The sequence below is a fragment of the Dermacentor variabilis genome, chromosome 4 (assembly GCF_050947875.1).
Source record: "Dermacentor variabilis isolate Ectoservices chromosome 4, ASM5094787v1, whole genome shotgun sequence".
In the NCBI taxonomy this organism is placed as follows: Eukaryota; Metazoa; Arthropoda; class Arachnida; order Ixodida; family Ixodidae; genus Dermacentor; species Dermacentor variabilis.
In genome coordinates, this window is record NC_134571.1 from 59,172,984 (window position 1) to 59,193,824 (window position 20,841).

Sequence of the window (20,841 nt, forward strand, 5' to 3'; positions counted from 1 at the left end):
AGGGTGTTTTCGCATTTCGCAGTTCTTTCTGCGTATTACACGACATGGCCCAGTTAAAATCATGTCAAAGTCCAAATTAGCATTCTTAAACGAATAGTGAAGCGAAACACTAAGCTGTACTAGTAGGCTATGCATCTGCGGATAAACCACCACTGTTACCGTGACTAGAAGACTGGTAAGCCTGCAAAGGACGTGAAATACGAAAGATTGGTGGCGACACCATCTTTCGGTTCCCAAAACAGCTCGCCGTGATATCACAGCTTTTTTCACACGCACCCACACGCACAAAAAAAGGGGAGGGGTACAGCGGAGGGGGATGTGTAATAAATAAATGCTTATCAGCGAAGTGGGACTACAGTGCATTTTAAAGGAAAGAACGAATAAACTAATTAGGTTTCAAAGATATTAACTGCGAGAAAGTTTCTTACACCCTCCCCCCCCCCCCCCACCCCGACGCCCAGGACCCACACTCAAATAGGCGAAAATACTTTCAAATCTGTAACAAGGTGCAGTTCGGCCTTTATTTACTTGATTGTAATACTCAGCGGTGTTCCTGTAATGTGAATGAAAACACTTTCTTTTAATAATTATTTACCAGGTTAAACGAAAAGCCTCGCTACAATAACGACTACCCGCGCTTTCTCTGTTATCTGTGCTGTTGTCTTCCCGTCTCTTAACGTTACGCTTAATAATTTCCTTTAAATCGATCGTTGGGTGGTCCTTGACCCACCTTCAGATTTCTTTCTTCTCCTTCGAGTATAGCTTGGTGCTCCCGATAGTTTAGTACCGGCAGAATACAGTGACTATATATTTTTCATTCGCAAACTGATCCAAAGAAATTGTGAAGTGTGGTGGGCGCGTGCCAAAACCAAAAGAGGTTCATTCTGCATCTTCACGCAGTCTTATGCTCGGCGTGTGTGCATGACAGCTCGCCGAGTATATGCGTGTCTGCCTCGCCGTGATGAATCACCCGCAAAGTTAGTTTTCACGAACGTTCTCCGGCAATACCTGTACGAAAAGGGCCTGCGCCGTTTTATTTACGTGTTGACTACCGTACGCCGCAGGGTGCAGCCCGTACTAAATAAAATTGAAGCAAAAGAGCTCTACTTTCTCAGACGGCGCCCAGCTGATGAACGTCTTTGACGACGGAGCGTTACAGAATTAATTCGTTCTCGCCAGGCTGCAGCCTCTCCTCTTAGAAAGGCGGCAAATTATAATATTTCAGAGAATACTGGCACTTCGTTAGTCGCACGCATAGGCCTCCGTTCTCAATAACGAAGGAGACACGCGACCAGCATCGTTAAAGCTCACGCCCGTGTGGTGCTAGAAAACAAGCTTACAGCATCGGTTTGAAGAGCCGCGGTGCACGGTTGGTCTGTGCGCGCTGTTGTATTTAATGAAGCGTCTACCGTGCGCGTGTTACCATTGCGAGCCCATTTGGTAGAACGACAAACACACATTCGTGGGCCACGTTCTAAACAGCTATTCGGCTACACATCGCAACGCCTGCGTTGTGGGAAATAGAAGCAAAAGTATTAAATAGCGCGCGTGCAGCAAGAGAACCGAGCACGCCGCGCCACTTCGGCTTTCCGAGGCAGCGTCTGCCTCGTTGGGCAGTGGCTTTTAAACTTGCAGCAGCCAGGCAGAGACGGACGCTTAGCGCGCCTCTGCGTGACGCCCGCAGAAACGTTGGCGCCAAATGTGCGCCCGGGGAGCCAGAGCGAAAATGGCTGAAGGGGGGCGTCCTCGTTGGCCAACGCTTTAACGGACAGCTTCCGCCGCACATCTCCTGGAAGCGATAAAAAGTGCACGTAGGGCGCGCGCGTGAGACAGCCAAATTGAAGGACATTTTTCTAACTGAAGAAATTTTTTTTTTGTAGGCTATTAAACTCGTACGAATGCTGATCGTCTTGTTATACACGTTGAATGAACAACTCCACCAAATGTCGGGAGAAAAAATGTAGGTTGTCCAGGGAAACAGGTCTCGAGCCTCTCTGGCTGGCTTTTCTGTAATGAGGTTGTGCTCATTGTAGAGACATACTGAACTTTCTCGTTAGCAGTAACGTTGCTCGCTAATATCTGCTCGCACGAAGCGAATGGCCCTGAGCTTCTGAACGAGGAACTGGCATAATTTTTCAGTGATTTCCGGGACATTGTGGCATCGTTGGTAATCACCTTTCCGACGACGCTGCCCGACGTATCCAGGTTGGAGCACCGACACTCCTTATACCTTTATCGAGAGTAGACGCCGCAAGAAAGCCTCTCAGTCTCACTCGTACCATCACGTTCAGTTACTGACATACTCCACAGACCTCTAATTGTCATTTATACAACCTCCATCCATCACTGAAACCGAAATTACCAGCAAACCTTTCACGACATGACGCAACACTGCTGTGTCTAACTCCTACAACTATCGTTTTGGAATGGCAGACTCACCGATGTACGCTAAGTGCAAGTGTGAAGAGACCATCAGTCATCTTCTGTGCCACTATTCTCGCTTCGATAACCAACGTCAGGCTCTCCAGTGTGCCTTGAATAGACGAGACGACAGGCGATTCACAGAAGCAGAGGTCTTTGGAGCCTGGCCTTACATAAAGCCATTCGAGCACTTTTTCAGTACCTGAAGGCAACAGACTTGAGTGCCCGACTGTAGACATCCTACACGCACCTAACTTAAAGGGACACCAGCCTTTAGGAACTTCGTACGCCATGCCGCAGCGTTCCCACGTTATTACTTCGGTAGCAACTCTACACGACTGCAGCTGCACTTAGATAATCTGTGACAACCATTGTATTGCTTCTGATATCCCTGAGATTCGCCTCCTATGTAACTTCAGACAACAGTCACGCTGGCCTTAGTTCACTGCATCAGTTCACTCTACCTGCCATGTCCTCGATACACTCTATTTTGACAAATAGAGCGTATCGGCGCTGCAGGACTAGGCTACACTTGTAACGAGAGTGCTTGAACATGCGCTGCACGGAGCTTCGTGAAGTATTCGATTACTTCAATGCGTGTGTGTGCCAGGTGGTACAATAAGCTTATAGTTCAGCAGCCTCCCCCTCCTCCTCGCCCCCTTTTCGCTCCGCAACCTGCAATTCGAAATGGAAGGGCCTATAATAAGCCTGCATGTTTGCCCATACTGCGAGTAAAAAGGCCAGGACTAGTCCAAAGGGACATCTATATTTCATTGTATCTACTATACTTGCATATATATATATATATATATATATATATATATATATATATATATATATATATATATATATATATATATATATATATATGTGTGTGTGTGTGTGTGTGTGTGTGTGTGTGTGTGTGTGTGTGTGTGTGTGTGTGTTTAAAACTTGCCATATAGTCAGCTTTGTTAAAAAGCTTTCGAAAATTATTCCCAAATATCATTACTGTGCCTTTAGAATATTCACGCAATTGGAACTCGTCGGAATCCGTTTTGCCTTCTCTGCAACTGACGGTAGCGTCATCGCATCTTCACGACTTCACAAACTACTGCTTATCTATTGGCTGATGTTTCTTTGATATTGGTTGCTCATTTATCACTTACAGTTCCCAGTTAGGAGCACGCGTAATGCCTCCAATGTACTGCCGACCGTCTTGGCAACGTCAAAAAAAAATAGGCAAGTTGGCTTCCCCTCACACACTGTCTTATTGCTGGAAAGTCAGCTTTAAACGTGCGCCTGCCTCAACGTGCAGACGCATTCGAAACCTCTCGATGGTCCGACATGCCGGGCAATGGAAGTTCAGCATTCTCGAATTTCTTCCGATGCCCTTCTTCGCCTAGACTACTCGCACAACTAGAAACAATCTGTTGCCCTTTCTTCAAGCACAGTTTCTCGCGCATAAATTCGCTGTGACTGTGCTGAGAGTTCCGCGTAGTCCTTAGAGGCTATACTTTCCTTTTACCCACGCGATAAGGCGTAGTCGGCACAACTAAATGGAACCAACAACTCCATGCATTTCATGTCAATATTTTAAAAAACGGCATGCCGTGACTGAATACGAAACTATCGTGCGCAAGAACCAGCTCTACCCGCCGTGGTTGCTCAGTGGCTATGGTGTTCGGCTGCTGAACACGAGGTCGCGGGATCGAATCCCGGCCACGGCGGCCGCATTTCGATGGGGGCGAAATGCGAAAACACCCGTGTGCTTAGATTTAGGTGCACGTTAAAGAACCCCAGGTGGTCAAAATTTCCGGAGTCCTCCACTACGGCGTGCCTCATAATCAGAAAGTGGTTTTGGCACGTAAAACCCCAAATATTATTATTATTAAGAACCAGCTCTCGCTTCCTTCGGACTTCTGACTCGAGTAACGCACAAGCTTACTTTCTTCACCGCTGGTCCCTGTTTTTGTTGCGTGCAGCGGGAAGGTTCCCGTCCCTTCTCTTTTCCCGCAGACTCGGCAAGGCCGATACTTCACTCGCGCCGCACGTAATCGGCGCGACGGAGGAGCGCATTTCTTTTCAGTAAAGTGCGAGCCAGCGCACTTTTCCGTCGAGCGGCGCGCGCGCTTTCCCGCCAATTACAGCAGTGAGCGAGCAGATGTTTACGCTTTTCAGTCGAAAAAAGGCGCGCCAACCACCTTCCATCCCCTGCGTCGCCTTCCCTCGTTATCCTTTTACTTCTTTCATTAAGTGATCCCGTTTCTCCCTTCTCACTTTCTTTTTAATACTGCGTCGCATTAAAACTGCTAATATGGTGCAGTGTGCTCGAAGCTAACGAGCTGACGTCAGCCAATCAGATTAATTCTCGAGTCTAACCTCACCGTGAATGCAGCAAAGGTTCGCGAGCAGCAGTCGCCTTTGCTGGCTCATCATGAGCTATCTCGATCGCCTGGCGCGCAAACAATGCCCTGGCATTCAGCGTTCAGAGCACTTCACTCTCGAACGGCTGTTTCCTGCTCTGCGAAACGTAGCGGTGCACGGTTTTAGTGATGCATGCCCTTGGAATTCTCTGCGCATCGGGGCACACCCGTTCCCTGGCTGCCTTGAGCATCGCGAGACACTTGTGTGGCTTCATTCGGCTTTTAAGGGCGCGTACGCCGTTTCGTGAGCGCTGAGCTTTAACTGGGTGACGCAGAATTCTCCGAGGAACGCGTGAGCAGTGCGGGCTCTCGAAGACTCGCGCAGTTGAATGTGATGGAGACGGGAAGAGAGTGCAGGAGACGCCGTGTAACGTGCGTATAGTACTTCTTTGACGGCGACGGGTTTTGCCAGTTCAGCTGCGCCCGCGTTCCTTTCAGTAGCCATTCACCTCGCGAAAGGCCGGTAGGGTGTGTCGTCCGTGTTCTCTCAATGTAGCATACGCACGCGGAGGCAAAAAACACGCGCCCGCACCCGCAAACACGCACACAAACACGAACACGCACGCACACGCGCGCAAGCGCGCATGCGTATGTGCAAAGAAACGAAGCATTTGGCATGTGGACGATCTTATATTATGTAATATCCGAAAGAATGCAACTTAATGTGGCTCTTAGTATGTAGCATTAGAGTGTACACCCCTTTTAAATGAGGTAATTTCTTTAGCAACTCTGCGAGCACGCAAGTTTTACTGACACGACAGCACGGACACGCACTGTTATAGTGAAAAGAAACATAGGCCAAAATGACGGGGCACACGTCCTAAAAGATGAAACAGATTTCTAAAAGTTTCCTCTGTGTGTTTTTTTTTTTTTTGCATAACATCAGATCTTACGTTGGCAAATCAGCGCGCACGTGAGGGCGGTCAGGTGCCGGGCAATCAATGTGGCGTGGGTTAGGCTGGCAATTTTAGCCTGCTAAATACGCTTCTTACGAGTCCAAAGCTTTCTCTGTGCCGGCCACGTTTTATTGTCACGCAGAATTGGCGCACGCTTGTGCGCTATATCATCGGGCTCCCTTAAACGTGCCGCAGAAAGCTCGAAGGAAAATGTACCCTTCGTCCACCAACGACTCGACAGCTCGGCGACGCCGACATCTCCGCATGACTGGGTGTCTGATCCCGGTTGGCGGGAGTGCGTTATTCTGTACCGTAGTCTCAGGGTTCTTTGTTCGCTCATCAGCAACGAATTCGGCCCAAAAGAGACTCTTCGTCAGCAGGCCCTTTGTCGAGTTTCGTCGTTGCCCCACGTGACCATACTGTCGAAGAATGCAGCGCGCGATGTTACTAGGCTCTACACTCAACATCTTGTCCGTTGCCGTTAGGTTAAAAAAAAAATGTGAGGAAGAGAGCGAGAGAACCAAGGCACGCTGGGGGGCTGTCTCTGTCCTTGCTAACGCAAAGGCTCCTTATGTTATTTTTTCAGAAAATATAGGGTAACTTTCCTGTACTGAGCAGTCTCATTGTCTCCTGTGGCTCTTGATGGTTGTTGAGTGATGAAAGTCTGAAAGAACATGCCATTGAAGAGCTGGCTCTTCTAACTTCATCAGTGATAAATCCTCCACGACGAAAGAAAGGGAAACCAGTATAGCGTCACGTGAGCGAAAAGCGAAAAATATAATCTAGTACCCTTCCCCTCTGTAAAGAAGGATAACCAGCGAAGCTGTATTGGGATTACTATATTGACAACTATACTGATTTACATTGATTGCTATAGAATTGCTACATTGATTAAATAAACACACATAACTTCGCGGTTGTTATCACCTTTACTTTGTCTCATTCTTTACCACAGGATTTGTGGTCGCTTGGTACACCGCGATAGGCTGTACTGCTATGCTAGACTGGTTCTTGACAAAGGTTAAATCTATACACGACCGGTGACGCGTGGTCGGCACATTGACGTCCGCGTAGCACTCAATTCCAAACCGTTCCAACAGGAAGGATACAATCCATTTGCCGTCGGGGCGGGCTATGTCGAAGCTCAAATCGACGATTTGTGGGTACGCTGTTGCGTTTTATTATATATATATATATATATATATATATATATATATATATATATGCGCGTTTCGACCCTCCAATGAGAGCGAAGGGGCGCCGCCATCCCACGTTTTCTATATGGCCAATAAGGTCATGCGTCATAACATTTGTTCGATAAAATGATAAATTCAGAGCGACCGCCGGATGAGTTTTCGGTGTACTGGCGACACACGGACGGATGGACGGATGGACGGACGGACGAATCGGCAACCCGTATAGAGCTTCACTGTAAAAAGTCGAGAGAAAGCGCCTTGTGGGTGTCTGTGCTACTTCTCTGTCCTTGCGCTTCGCGCAACCTTCATTTTATCATGAAAAGTTAAGAGTGGCACGGCTGAGAAATGTAGTCCTCGGGCAATGCGCTCAGACACACACAAGAAAAGTAAAAATAATAAAATTTTAAAAAAATATTGCAGAATATTTTTTGTACCAAACAAGAATCCATCCGTAACGTTGCATATATTGACACTACACACGACACTTCTGTCACACCGGGACGCGGCCGGGCTTTCAGCGTCACGGCGCAGTGGCAGTGTGAGATGCGTTCCGGGAAATCGTGCGTTCTCTGGGTTGAATCGATCGATTTGCGTCCACTGCATTGATGCGCGTTTCGTGCATATATGTGCTTGCATACATTAATCTTGAGGCGACAGCGACCGTTATTATTATGATCAAGTCGAGAAAAAAAGAAAACAGAACGCAGAGAGTTACGCGCCACAACAAGAAAAAGTGCTTCGCCTTAGCAGCAGAACACGTAATATACGCATAATGTCTGTAGCGTTCCTTGCAGCCGCAAAGGTTGCGCTTCTCCATATAAATCTTACCACATGTCCTGCTCGATACAAACATAATTCTAGAACTATTCAGTCATGTGACCCACTTCTTCTGCCAGTCCCGCATCTTTGTCCTTAAATCCATTTTTTTTTCTCTCTTCACTTTCTCTTGCTTTCAGGTCTTCGGCAACTTTTGTAATTTCTTCCTTGTCGCATCACAAAGGCTGAATTATTATTGATTATACTTTCAAAAATGCTTTCGGCTTTTCGTGGTGTAGCATTCAACATTACGTATATTTCGAGAGACGAATGTCCCGTCTATTGGTTTGTCCAATTAATGAATTTGCACAGAAATTGATATCCTCAAAAGCGGTCAATGGAGAGTACATTCCCGGAATTCGCGGGAGTGGAATGAAGGAGCTACAAGGATAACAACGATTCGCGTTAGTGAACGTTCGCGCAAGAATCTTGTTGTGCGTATCAAAAATCTAAAGGTAAACTCGATTAGCTTATTTCCGCATAGCCCACGCGCGCATACTTTTTTTTTTCATCCAGTGGCAAAGGAACGTTTATCTTCGGTGACTACGCTTAGCTATGATTATCGGCAGAATATCAACGTATCATTGAGGGTTGCGCAGGCTTCAACCGCTTCGATTTTTAAAGCTTCGCTTTAAAAAGCAATGTGGAGTTCGAGCGCAGTGCTTTGCAAAGCACCAATTAATTTCGGGGCACATTTAGGGCCGCATACATTGTAATTCGTGACAATTTGAGAATTTCTATACAAAGTGCCTTCGGCACCGACCAGATTTATTTTGCCATTTAAAGTGTGCCTTAACATGATATATACTTAAGCAAAATAACTAAATATGTTCATTAACATAAATAAAAAATTATAAAGTAAGCGACATTTAATCTATACGGCGATTATCGCACACTGACGCTGCTGTAAATCTTGGAAGGCGAAAACGCTTAATGTGTTCGAAATCTCTTCGTTGAAGCGCCTGTTTACAATGCAAAAAAAAAAAAAGAAAGAGAGAGAAATAGGAAAATCAGGCATGGTTCGTTTTTCGTTTTTTTGTCGTTTCTTTTCCTTTTATTTTCTTTCTTTTTCTTTCCTTCTTTTGTATATGTGTGTGCGCGTGGGTGTGTGAGCGCTGCCGTTCAGCAAGTCTCTACAGGAATATGGGCTAAGAAGAGCGCAAACTTGTCTGCAGGTGCTGACCATCTTCTCGGCATCCAACTACTACGACATCGGCAGCAACCGCGGGGCGTACGTCAAACTGGTAGGCCCCAAGCTGGTTCCGCACACCGTCATGTACGTCAGCACGGCGCAGACGCGGAAGGCCACCATCCAGCAGAGGTACATATGGACCATCTTATCCGCACTGTGGCAGCAACGTATTTGTGATCCCAGAAAACTTTCGGTATCAGGTTCGATGTTGGCACCTGAGTTTGCCAGGAAAACTAAGTTTGTTTTACAGCGAAGCTGTATATGGCTAGCTGATTCGTCTGTCTCCTGTACGCCTAAAACTCCTCCGGCGCAAACCCATGCGCATGCGCAAAAACATAAATAGAGAGAGAGATAGAGATTCTTGTTTTGAAGGAGCAAAAATTGGGGTGAAGTGCAGCTCAGTAATTGTCTCTCAGGAGAGGACACCAAAACATGAATAGAAGGAGAGGCGCGCGATTGGCTGCGCCAGTAGTGACGTCGTTGCTCTCCGTCGCAGCCGAGCGCGCGCGGCAGTTTCTCTCAGGCTCCGAAATGGGTAGGCCACGAGTCATACGTACTCCTGAGGAGCAGGCAGCTTTCGATCAGCAATGCCGCGAGCAGAACCGGGAACGAGCTCGTCAACGCCGTACCGATGCTGCAGCCCGGGCACAAGGACAGGCTCGTGCAGGCGAACGCAAGCAGCAACTGTGTAGCGAGCATCCGGCAGTCTACCAAGCCGTCGTTTAATGAACCGTTGGGATTAACCCAGTGATAAACTCCGGGGCCGCATGTTTCAGCTTCGCTGGTTAACCATCTGTACGGAGCGCTTGGGTGGTGATTTTTATTCAACTACATGTATACGTTATTTACGCCCTCAACACAAGAAATACGCACCGTGCATAGAGCTCATGTATGTAGCTAGCTTCCTTGTGCGTTTCCGTGTAAAATTTATCGAACAGCGTTTTAACCACGCAGCAATATTAGTGCGAAGCTGGAGGGTCCTTAATATTTCCATCCTACATAATGCAACTCGCACTCTTCGAGTTATACGCTTAAGTCAACGGGCAATTGCAGAGGGTAAAACCGGAATTACTCAAGTACCCGTCTGTTTATTAAAGAATAGAATACGGTTCTCACTTGAGCTCTCGAGAAAGGAAGGGAGACGTACAAGCCTCATTGGAACAGAAAAACAGCGTGTTGTCTGGCTTTGGTGGAGGGATAGAGGCGAGATACAAAGTGGCAAGCGAGCGGGACGGGGTGTACGGAGCATGCACGCCCACCGGACGCCACTATAACGCTCGCACAAGCCGGTCGACTTCCGAAAACGCAGCTGCGCTTTTTACCCTCTGAAGGGGCACTGGACCACCCCTCGGGCTTGGTGAAAAGACACACTCCGCGGATAGCATACGCTGCTGTGAGCATCTCAGCCAAATTTTGCAGTCGTGCGCGGCGCGTGGAGCCCGCAAGCGGAGCGCGAAGTCACCTTACTCTCAAACGCTCTCTGTTCAACAGATGCCTGCTGCTCACTCTTCTCTAGACGCTTTATTTTGTACTATAGCATATTCCCATACGCGGCTGCTATTGGCCAATAGCTGACGCCAATCAAGAAGAGAGAGTGAGACGAAACTATAACGTCCTCAGTCAAGAAGGGTGTTTGGATCAGTGCGCGTCTTCATATACTGTCGCTGTGTGTATGTATTGACGCAGTTTAATGAACAGGTTGAAGTGAGCGAAAATATTCTTTCGAATTTCGATAAGAATTACGTACTTCCGGAAGAAGTTGATTATCGTCCGCTCACGCTGGGCCGCGGTTGCCCGCGTAGGAATTGTTGGTGTCGTAGTCATTGGGTCTCGCTAATTTCGACTTGTTTAGAACACCCAACTAGCCCCGAACCACGCGAACTTAATCCGACCACAGGCACGCTTGCCAGCGCTCGCTCCCACCTGGCCGCTCCTGGTTAGACGCCTTGGTAGATTTCGTTTAGTGTTCAGCTATATATTGATAGCGCTTCAACATGCGCAAGTTTTATGTGGCTACTATCCGTCAGTCAAGCTGGTGCAGGACAAAGCCGGTCCGCACCACGGCCAGACTGGAGCATATGAGCGCGAGCGGGAACACAAGCCCAGCCGTGCACAAAGCAAACGCTGACGTACGCAGTGCAGTTGCATGCAGCTGCGCCATGCTATGTAGCATAGATACCGCGGCCGCCCCGGGGTGCTGCGACGCTGAGCGCACTGCGGCTCCCTAAACCCGAGACCACACGTACGCTCGCGGACGCGCCCAAGCTCACGTCCGCGCGCCTAGCGCTTGCCGCGCCTCGCGAGTTATGGCGGTTTGCACCCACAAACATAGAGTTTCCTACAAAACAGGAAACTCTATGCCCACAAAGACGCGCGACAGCGCGCGCTCACTGGGCTCACTCACAGACGCCGCTTTGTACTTTGTTATCGGCAGTGTTTCAAAATGCTTCGATATTTATAAACGTAATTGTTCTATTTTTATAGCTGTTAGATCAGCGCAAAAAGGAAAGAGGAACCACTTTCTTGCATGATATAAATCTGCTTCATTGAGAGTTGAACGTTCCGCGCCGTAGCTGCGTAGCCAGGCGCGCCGACGCGAGGCAACCCCAAGCGCGCGATAACAGAAAGGAGCTGTTCCCCGAGGTGACGCCGCGTTTCGACGCGTAGAGGCATGCCGCACCGACTGCGCATGCGTTGGTGCGTGAACGCGAGCTTGCGCGCGTCGCAAGCGTACGTGTGGTCTGGGCTTAAGGACAACCGCGTTTGGCGCGTCGTAGGCGCCAACATCGGAAATAGTGGCGTCTATATACGTCAACATCCAAAATCAAATTTGAACTGCGCACCACGGTGATGTTCAGCAGGCGGAACGTTGTGGGCGCACGACATTCCGCCGTAGCCTTTGCATGCAGTGCAAGTCATTGAAGAAGGAGCGGAAGCACCGCGAAACGCGATGTTTGATTGCTAATAACTCTGCTTATGCAGAACGCACAGAAGTACGTCTTGTGGCAAATTATTTCTCCAGCAGTCTCATTTAACTTCAAATGCAATTATCGGCTTCCGTAAAAAGTGGTTCAGGGCCCCTTCAAAGCAATTTGAAGCTGGAATAGTCAGTGCCTGATTCTATAGAAGTACGGCCAGCAGACTGGAAAGAGAGACAATTAAAGAAGCACGAAGTGCAAGTCGAGCGTTGTCCGTGTGCACTGCGTGGTCTTCTTTTTCAGCTCCCAGTCCGACGGCTGTATACTCGTATGGAATTCTAATTCTACGCTCGGTCGGCTAACGAACATCCAGGTTTACGTGTACTGTTTTTAAGTTCTCAGGTATCTTGAGTTGTCTGAGTTTTAGACACAGTGGTGGTTTTAGAAATTGGTTCGAGTGTATCCAAAAATCTAGCACTGTACCGCAGAATCCGGATTCTGCTTCCAAGATAATCTGTACAGGGTGTGGCCACGCCCTGTACGGGATATATTGTAAGCAGTGCTCAATATATGGGCGTTTGTGAATTTTGCGTCCGTTGTTTTTATATAAGAGCCCTTACTGAGAAACTGAGAAACACAATCTCAAGGTATTGCGTTTAGAGGGATCGGCCGCTCGTCAAAACGTGCTGACACTGCCGGTCAGCTATCGTCCCTACATTTTTGATCGAGAGCCATCCCGAGGGGGTACGTATGTAGGATCACGAAAGTCAGCATCATGTAACTCGTGAATGCGCGGCCTGGCTACTGCTGACAGCCAAGGGCTCTGTGAACGCCTCGACCGTCACCCTCTTCTTTCTTCTTTATACCCCCTCCTCCCTTCCCCAAGGCGCTGAGTGATGCTCCCTAAAGGGTTGCAGAAAATAGCGCCTCTTCCTCTTCACAATCACTCTCCCTCCCGAGGTTGTGCGTGAGTACAATCTGCTTCCTGGGGACGTATTCTGAAACGATCCACTTCGGCGACACTATCGCCGTTAGGAGCGCGCTGATTGGCTGGTTGAAAAAAATCAAGTGACGTAGTGCTCAACCAGCCGATCAGCTGATCCGATTGTGCTAAAACAGCCAATCAGCGCGCGCCAATGGCGAAGGCATGGCCAAAGCGATGGTACGCGTATCGCCGAAAGTTTCAGAATCGCCGAAAGTTTCAGAAAATGGCCCCTGATTATCCCCAGATCACAAGTTGCAGCACTTGCGTCTGGTGAACATGGCTTGCTCACATTTCTTCTCCACTTGTACACGCATGCATCCACGCCTTGCTTTGTAACATGGAAGAAGAAAAAAAAACTAGCATGAAGGCATGAGATCAGGCAGCTAGCCTCGGCGAGGCAACCTCCAGTGGCGCCGCCCTTCCTTTTCTTGGGCGCCCATCTGTGCGTTGACTATTGCGAAATAGGCCCTATGTGAATACCGCACATTTGAATGCATTGTTTTGTTAGTGGTAGCTCGTAATGACCCCCTCGCTACAATGGGCCCTCGCCACCCGCTTCCCGCTCTGCTCGCTCTCTCACGTATACTCTCCGCACGATCGGCGACTAGAAATTACCGCTTGCCAATCACGAAGCGAGGGCCTATTTCCCCGTAAGCCTTTCCACCATATTTATTTTTTACTATAGGCTTCAAGATTGTCACGTGACGCTCCCTCCTAGTCAATTCCTCCACGCTTTGTGACAAGAGCAAAACTACTTTGTGACGTGATGTCACGTGATGCGTTTGCAGGAGCGGCTACATCGAGCACAGCGCACTCAGGGAGCTCAAGCAGCACATCTATGCCTGCCAGACGCCTCTGCGGGCAGAGTTCCACAAGTACGATCCAGAAGGAAAAGGTGACTCCTCTTTCTTTGACACGAATTGAAACCCCGTGCTCAAGTCACGAAAACTTTCCCGCGAGGTAAAAGAAAGCGGAGCGCGGCGCAATGAGTTTTGAAGAAGTATTTGCTTTACTAATATTTCGTATCGGCAAAATAGCTAGGATAAACGACATTTTCCTTTGATGAACTTATTTGGTTGCAGCCGTTCTGCTCTTTTCACTGCTACTAATGAAATATTTGACCAAAGACCGCGTACTGAACTTGAGCGTTCTAGAAGGTTGTGTAAAGTGAAGCTTGAATAAAGAAAGAGAAGTTTAAAATTTGCTTATGTATGTCGCAATCCTTGCTTTCAATTATCAATATTATGCAAGTGTCCACCTAGAGGACTGTGTTGAGGTCGAAGTGACGAAGAATGCCTCTCTGAGATCGGACCTTTTCATTTGCAAAAAACCGGCCAAGCATTCGTGCCGAACCCTGGGAAGAACCGCACAGAAACCTGTGCTTTGATAAAGGAATTATACACTTGAAGGCGTATCTTTGTTTCAGCGAGGATTAATTTACCATCTGTTGGGAGGCAATGTTAAAGGCACAGAGCCTGGAAGATCAGCGAAGTCTGGTGGACCGGGCCCGGGCTGCAGCATTAGTCAACGGCTTTCTGGACTAAGAGAGCCGCCCACCTAGGGCGAAGAAAGGACACTTTCTCGCTGTTTCTTACAATAAACGTTCATTCCGCCTCCTTGCTTCGTTGCGCAATGCCGCAGACAACAGAGCCGCTCACCGGCACATCTGTAGAACTAGTACAGATGACTATATATAAGCAAATACGTTGGGTAGTACAGATGACTATACATAAGTAGATACGTTATATGCATGCTCTCCTGTTTTGTCAACTATTCCGTTACACAGCAGCGTCAGCAGCAGCAGCCACGATCAGCAAAGTCTCCGGGAGGGTTAACAAAGAACGCTTCGCCTTACCATGTTCAAGAGAACAATAGGACTAACAAAAGGAAGCGAGAGGTATACGCTTTCGTGGTCGAGACAGGTAAAGTTGTAGCGCTGGTCCGCTTTGGAAGGTAAGGTCGTACGAAATTCTACGGTCAAGATAAGGATCGACGCTCCCAGTGGAGCAGTCGCCGAACGCCTAAATGTGAGGTTCGCGTGCCGTCGCGACTCGGTGGACGCTGTTCCACGCCAGCGCGACATAAATAAGTGTCCGAGCCAGCCAGACGTCCGTTGGCGGCGTGTTCTCAGTCACAACAGCACGGAGAGGCGCACTCGGGAGAACGGCCGCTCGTCGAGCTGCTGCGCCACGTGGTCGATAGGCGAGCGACCGGCCGCTGCCATCTCCTCTGGCCCTTATGGGTGTCGTGGTTGTGCAACTGCCCGTGCCCGTTGCCTGTAGATGTAAACAAAGGTTATCGCCGCGGCCCCGACCAAAACAGAGTCGGGCGCATTGTAACGAGGATTTATTGGGAAGCCAAGAAAAGGGCCACTGCAGGCTGGCGAAGAGGGATGCGATCCCTGCGTTACAAGACTAAGGAATAAAGAAAAAAAGGTAGCGTCTTCTATATCAGCTGAGAAGGGAGGAGGAAGAGTATTACGAGTGGAGCTCGCTGGCCGGCGGAGGGAGCCTGGCAAGTAGCGTATGCCAATCGCTCCACCGAAGCGCCTTTCCAAATGACTGACATGCAGATGGCTCAGACATGAGGTCACGTAGTCACAAATCTTTTTTTTTTCTTACATTAAATTGGGTCCGCTTGCGATTAGCCATGCGTCGACGTGCCGATCATGAGCAGCGGTCGCGGGGAACGCCGGCCAATAAGAAAAAGCTTTTGCAAACTGTGTAAGGGATGTGCTCTTTTAAAGACGAAGTCTTTCTTTTTTCTTGTGAGTTACTTTCACTTTTTTCTATGCGGTATGTGTTTTTCTAACCTCTTTCGTGAACCGACCCCAAAATAGTGCAGTTTAAATAGAAGTACCACTGGGACCACTGGGTATGTGTCTCTGAGTGTGTGCAGATTAGAATGATGATTATAACTGATGGTGATGATCATGATGATCATAATCATAATGATGATTATAACTTAGGATGATGATAGCAGATGACAAAATTTTGGAAGGCGATTTAACCTCTAGTAGGCGTCGATCAAACTTTGTCGCTGTAGCGCGGCTCTCGCAATAAATTATATGGCCTATACACCTCATTCTCCCCCCCAACTCGCTCAGCAAGACTTCGTCTTCCATCGATGTCAACTAGAAGTTGAGTCGCCTTCTATAATTTCCTTTCTTTCTTTCTTTCTTTCTTTCTTCCTTTCCTCGGTCAGACCCTTCCGCGAACGGTGCAAAACGACCTCCCGCCGACTTAGCTCACTCGATCGATGTGCCTTCAAGCCATGCTCGCTTGCACGAGTCCTATTAAACCGTCGTTGTCTCGCAGGTCAGGTGAGCCTGTCAGACTGGTGCACGGTGATGGAGAACGTGGTCGGCCTGCACGTCACGTGGCGCATACTGTGCCCCAAGATCGCTCAGTTCGACCCGGTCACCGGGGGCGTCCTTTACGAGTCCACCTTCGACGAGTACGCGCTCACCAACAAACTCGCTCAGGTCAGAACATGCAATCGTCCTTCTGGTGGTGCACGGAGCGTCTTTACAATTACGCTAAAGGAAAAGGCGGCAGTGATGTGGCCATTATCGGAATAACGAATATGAGAGGGGGAGGGGTGTTCTTCAGAATAACATCTTCATAGAAAAGCCACAACATACAGAAGACGCGCCCTAAGAACAATATATTGTGTCTGTAACAGTGGTTTAGTGATAGTGCTTGCAGGGGCACGAAGTGGCAACAGTTGCTGAGCAGTGCACAATGGCGTTCAAGCGAAGGCCAATCTTGAGCATTGCTTATAAGTGAAAACATTCGTTTGGTTGCATGACTGTGGTTGCAGGGTCATGTGAAGAGGTACATTGCGGTGGAAGCTACTTAGCGCAGTCGTTTACTCGAGTACCTCAGTCACTGACGTATCAAAACAGGCACTCAAGTATAAAGTTACACGAGATGTTATTAGCACCACACGGATCGCCATATTTGGGAGACAAGAAGGTTCACCGCTCACTGCGCGCCAGTTTCAATAATATCTACCTTTTCTTTCTTTTTTTCTTCTTCTTTTATTTTTCTAGTGTAATATCTGAGCGCTTATGCTAGCTGTGTTATATGTAAGCAAGCTGTACTGCGAGAGAGTCATGATTTGTTTTGAAGGCCCAGTTCCAATAAAGAATTGTTTATGCACAGATGGCCGTGTCTTAGATCAATTCACCTTCAGACAAGCTTAACGTTCTCCATATATACTCGGCATTCCCTTGGTGACGACGGCTCCCTTGGAGAGACTCGCATGGACAGTGACGCAACACTTTTACCATTTGCGGTATTGTCAAAAAAGTCATAGTTTCGCCCGACAGGCGAAGCATTGATCGCGATAGCAAATTATTACACCGCTATACGAAGTAGTGTACGCTCGCGGGCACTCACTGTCAGTACGCTGGCGTGATGAAAAGAGAAAGAGCACACGAAGCCGCCAGCTATATGCAGCCGCCTGCTTTTCGAACCCAGCGCAGATTATCCGCAGGTAGGAAGCGCGCGGCCGTGCTCAGCCGCCGCTGCTAGAGTAGGAGATGCGCGCTAGCCTGCTCCCTCCCTCCCTCCCCCCTTCTATGGGGGGCGAAATGCGAAAACACCCATGTACTTAGACTTACGTGCACGTTAGAACCCCAGGTGGTCCAAATTTCCGGAGTCCCCCACTACAGCGTGCCTCGTAATCAGGTCGTGCCCCCCCCCCCCCCCCCCCCGCTTCCTGGTGCGCCCACATCTCCCCGCTACCCCTTTGCGCGCGTGAGAAGACGGCGCGCACCCTCCCCGCCATCCTCCCTCGCGAGCGCATCAAGCCACCATGCATATCGGCTCACTCTCGCAAGCTTTCGCTCGCACCTACAGCAAACGGTGCGCGGCCGCAATGTTATCGCACTGTGTACGGAACACCACGGCGACGGCGGAAATTCGCCTGTAGCGTCCTCACAGCTGCTATCGCAATAAAGCTACATGTTTTTGCCAGAGAGCTTCTGAAAGCTACCTTGGGCTAAACAATGCTTCCAGTGCTCGTAGCTTATAGGCTGCGAAACCGTGTTCTTATTTGAACGACGACGCTGTCAGCGTTGAACTTTCAGTATTTATCGCAGGATAAGACTTCCATTGAAAGCTTTTCTGTTCATTTTCAGAATGGCCCGACCTTCCTCGAGTCGCTGTACAGAAACAAAGACAGCTTGGAAACAATATTCAGGATTATGGACAAGGATGGGTCCGGTAAGTCAATCTACAAATCATGTGCACGAAGGAACGACTATGTTGGGACGTTTGGGACTCACCGCGCAAACGACTTGACAGGTTTCTAATTCTTGGCAGGCTCGAAAAGATTAGTTCCGGAGGAGTGCTCTTTTCGAGTAATGATGAAATTAATTTTCGCGCATCGTGAAACCATGGAGGCATACTCCGCAATGCAGCGTCTTCTGATATGACTCAGGCTATATGTTTGCTTTTGTCAGCTTCAGTTTGAAATATTATAACACAAAGGAAAGAGACGCATTCAACTTTTCATCGGGCGAGGAGGAAAGGCATGGCAATCGGCGCGCCACGAGCTTTTCCTCCTTTCTGGCTTGTGCGAGCCGGTGCGGTGCTGCTTAAATATGTTGCCGTTGTGTTGCGCAGAACGATTTCGGTGTAATTAGTTCTTTTGGTAAAATAGTTTTGTGATGTCAGCTAACACAAGAATGTCGAGAAACCATTCTGCAGTCCGGCTGCAGTGATACCTACAGAAAGCGGAAGCTCTTTGCTGCGAAAACCTGCCACGTGCATCACCAGCCATGGCGTGTGGTTTTTGAAAAATTTTGACTGCATCGGCTTCTGCTCGACGAAGAGCAACTGCATCTGCATGATTGCCACCGTGAACAGGGGAAAAAATATTCACCGATGATTACAACACTGCCTAAAGTGAAATTTGAGCGCAGCTCTTATGCCCACACCGCACCCTACGCTTGCGGGCGCGCGAAAGCTCGCGTCTACGCGCCTAGCGCCTGCCACGCCTCGCGAGGAATGGCGGCTTGCATCCACAAGGACGCGCGACAGCGCGCGCTCACTGGGCTCACGTTAGCAGACGCCGCTTAGCGCGTTGTTATTGACATATCACGAGAAGCCAACAAACAAGGACGTCAACGCCCAAGGTAGCCCAAGCGCGCGATAACATACAGGAGCTGTTCCCCCGAGATCACGCCGCGTTTCGGCGAGTACGAGCCGTGCCGTACCGTCTGCGCATGCGTAAGCGCGCGGACGCGAGCTTGCGCGCGTCCGCAAGCGTATATGTGTGGTCTGGGTTTTATCCTGCGCTTGGGCTGCCTCGCGTCGGCGCGGTACATTCAACTCTCAATGAAGCAGATTTAGATCTTGCAAGAAAGTGCTTCTTCTTTTCTTTTTGTGCCGATCTAAGAGCTATAAATATATTTACGTTTATAGATACGAAGCATTTTGAAACACTGTCACTAACAGAGTACAAAGTAGCGTCTGCCAATGCGTTTACGAGTGAGCTCAGTGAGTGCGCGCTGTCGCACGTCTTTGTGGATGCAAACGGTCATTCCTCGCGAGGCGCGGCAGACGGAAGACACATAGGCGCGAGATTGCACGCATCCGCAAGCATACGTGTGGTCTGGGCTTTAGGCCGCCGACAAACCCGACGCCGATGCTCGCCGCAAGAGCGTGCGCTTAAAAGCTGCGCTCTAAAACTTCCCACCATAGATCGCTCGACGCGGAAACTGAAACATAAGCTAGAGCGCTCACATACCCATCCTACTCAATGCAACCCTGAAACATTCAACTAGGGCCAACCGCTAGCATACTTGCGTTCGCCAGCGAGATTGTTTACACACATTTAAAATTTACTATGTTGGGCCGCTTGTATAAGGCTGACAGCATGGTTCAACAATAATCAGAGAGATTTGTAAAATCACATTATAAATGAGCTCTATGCTTTAGCACTGGTTCGTTGTTCTGCAATGCAGTAATATCGAATCAGTACCACATAAAATATATTTGACGGCTCTCTGTAAGGACATCCACAACACTTGTAGCATAGGATAGGAAGGACCGAACAAGGCTGAACAGCAAAAAAAAAAAAAAAAGAATCTGAAGACACTCAAGCACTTCTCGAGTTGTGAAAGCAAAGCATTAATTAATGTCCTGAGCGGTCCCTCGAGTTGTGAACTCCTCACGGGCAGGCGAGCGAGTTTTGATTTGGCCTTACCGAGGCATGGTTAGAATGCAGACAAGAACTTGTGCGGACAAGGAACGCGCAAATAACACACGCTTACAAGTGCGAAAGCAACACGTCGCCTTTTCCCGTCATGCAATGCCTGGCATGCTAACAAGACAAAAGGTGTTCCCTTTTGCGCATTCTGTTCCATCGAGGTGCGCTCATGCCGTGGCATTGCAACCAATGGGAACTCTGTCGAGGCACACCTGTGACGTGGCATTGCAACCAATGGAAATGGGAGCTTAGGTGTCGCTTCGCTGCTACAGCCAAGAGATGTGAGGCTTTGTCGCTCAATGAGCCATTTGACGCTTTCGCATCAAAAATCGATTTTCCAGCGTAGACGACGTCACATTATACTAACTAGACTGTACCAACCCGAAAACAACCACCCACAATTGCCACCGAGCCTATTCGCCCAAGCCAGTAGGGTGGCAAAACCAAATAGCTTATAGATTTTGACAATGCATATGCAATATGGTGGCGCCCTGGAATAAAGCTAATTTGTAGTTCGCAAAGTCAATGCATTGCTCAAGTATACAAGTTTAGCACGGAACAGGCATGGCGCGAAGATGGACACAGCTCGCGTTTCTGTGTTCTGTGTCATTTCTGTGCTTGTGCCATGGTTGAACCATGCTAAATTCATATACCCACGTTTTGACTAAATATGAATAAATAAAAAAAACAATCTAACCACTTCAAAAAGACAGCGAGACTAATTAGCGTAAGAGGAGCCTGCAGTCAAGTTGGTTGATTGTTTGTTTCAAGTAATATGGCGCAACCCATCG

General features: G+C 48.6%; 1 protein-coding gene across 2 annotated transcripts in view; it reads left to right on the forward strand.

Moving 5' to 3' along the window:
* rdgC (retinal degeneration C) overlaps positions 1-20,841 on the forward strand; it is a 235,768-nt gene that overhangs the window by 205,615 nt on the left and 9,312 nt on the right. For both annotated transcript variants that reach the window (XM_075689206.1, XM_075689207.1), the window contains exons 11-14: positions 8,910-9,055; positions 13,618-13,724; positions 16,147-16,313; positions 17,976-18,060. In XM_075689206.1, the coding sequence (XP_075545321.1) occupies positions 8,910-9,055; positions 13,618-13,724; positions 16,147-16,313; positions 17,976-18,060 (505 nt within the window). The remainder of the gene's footprint in view (positions 1-8,909; positions 9,056-13,617; positions 13,725-16,146; positions 16,314-17,975; positions 18,061-20,841) is intronic.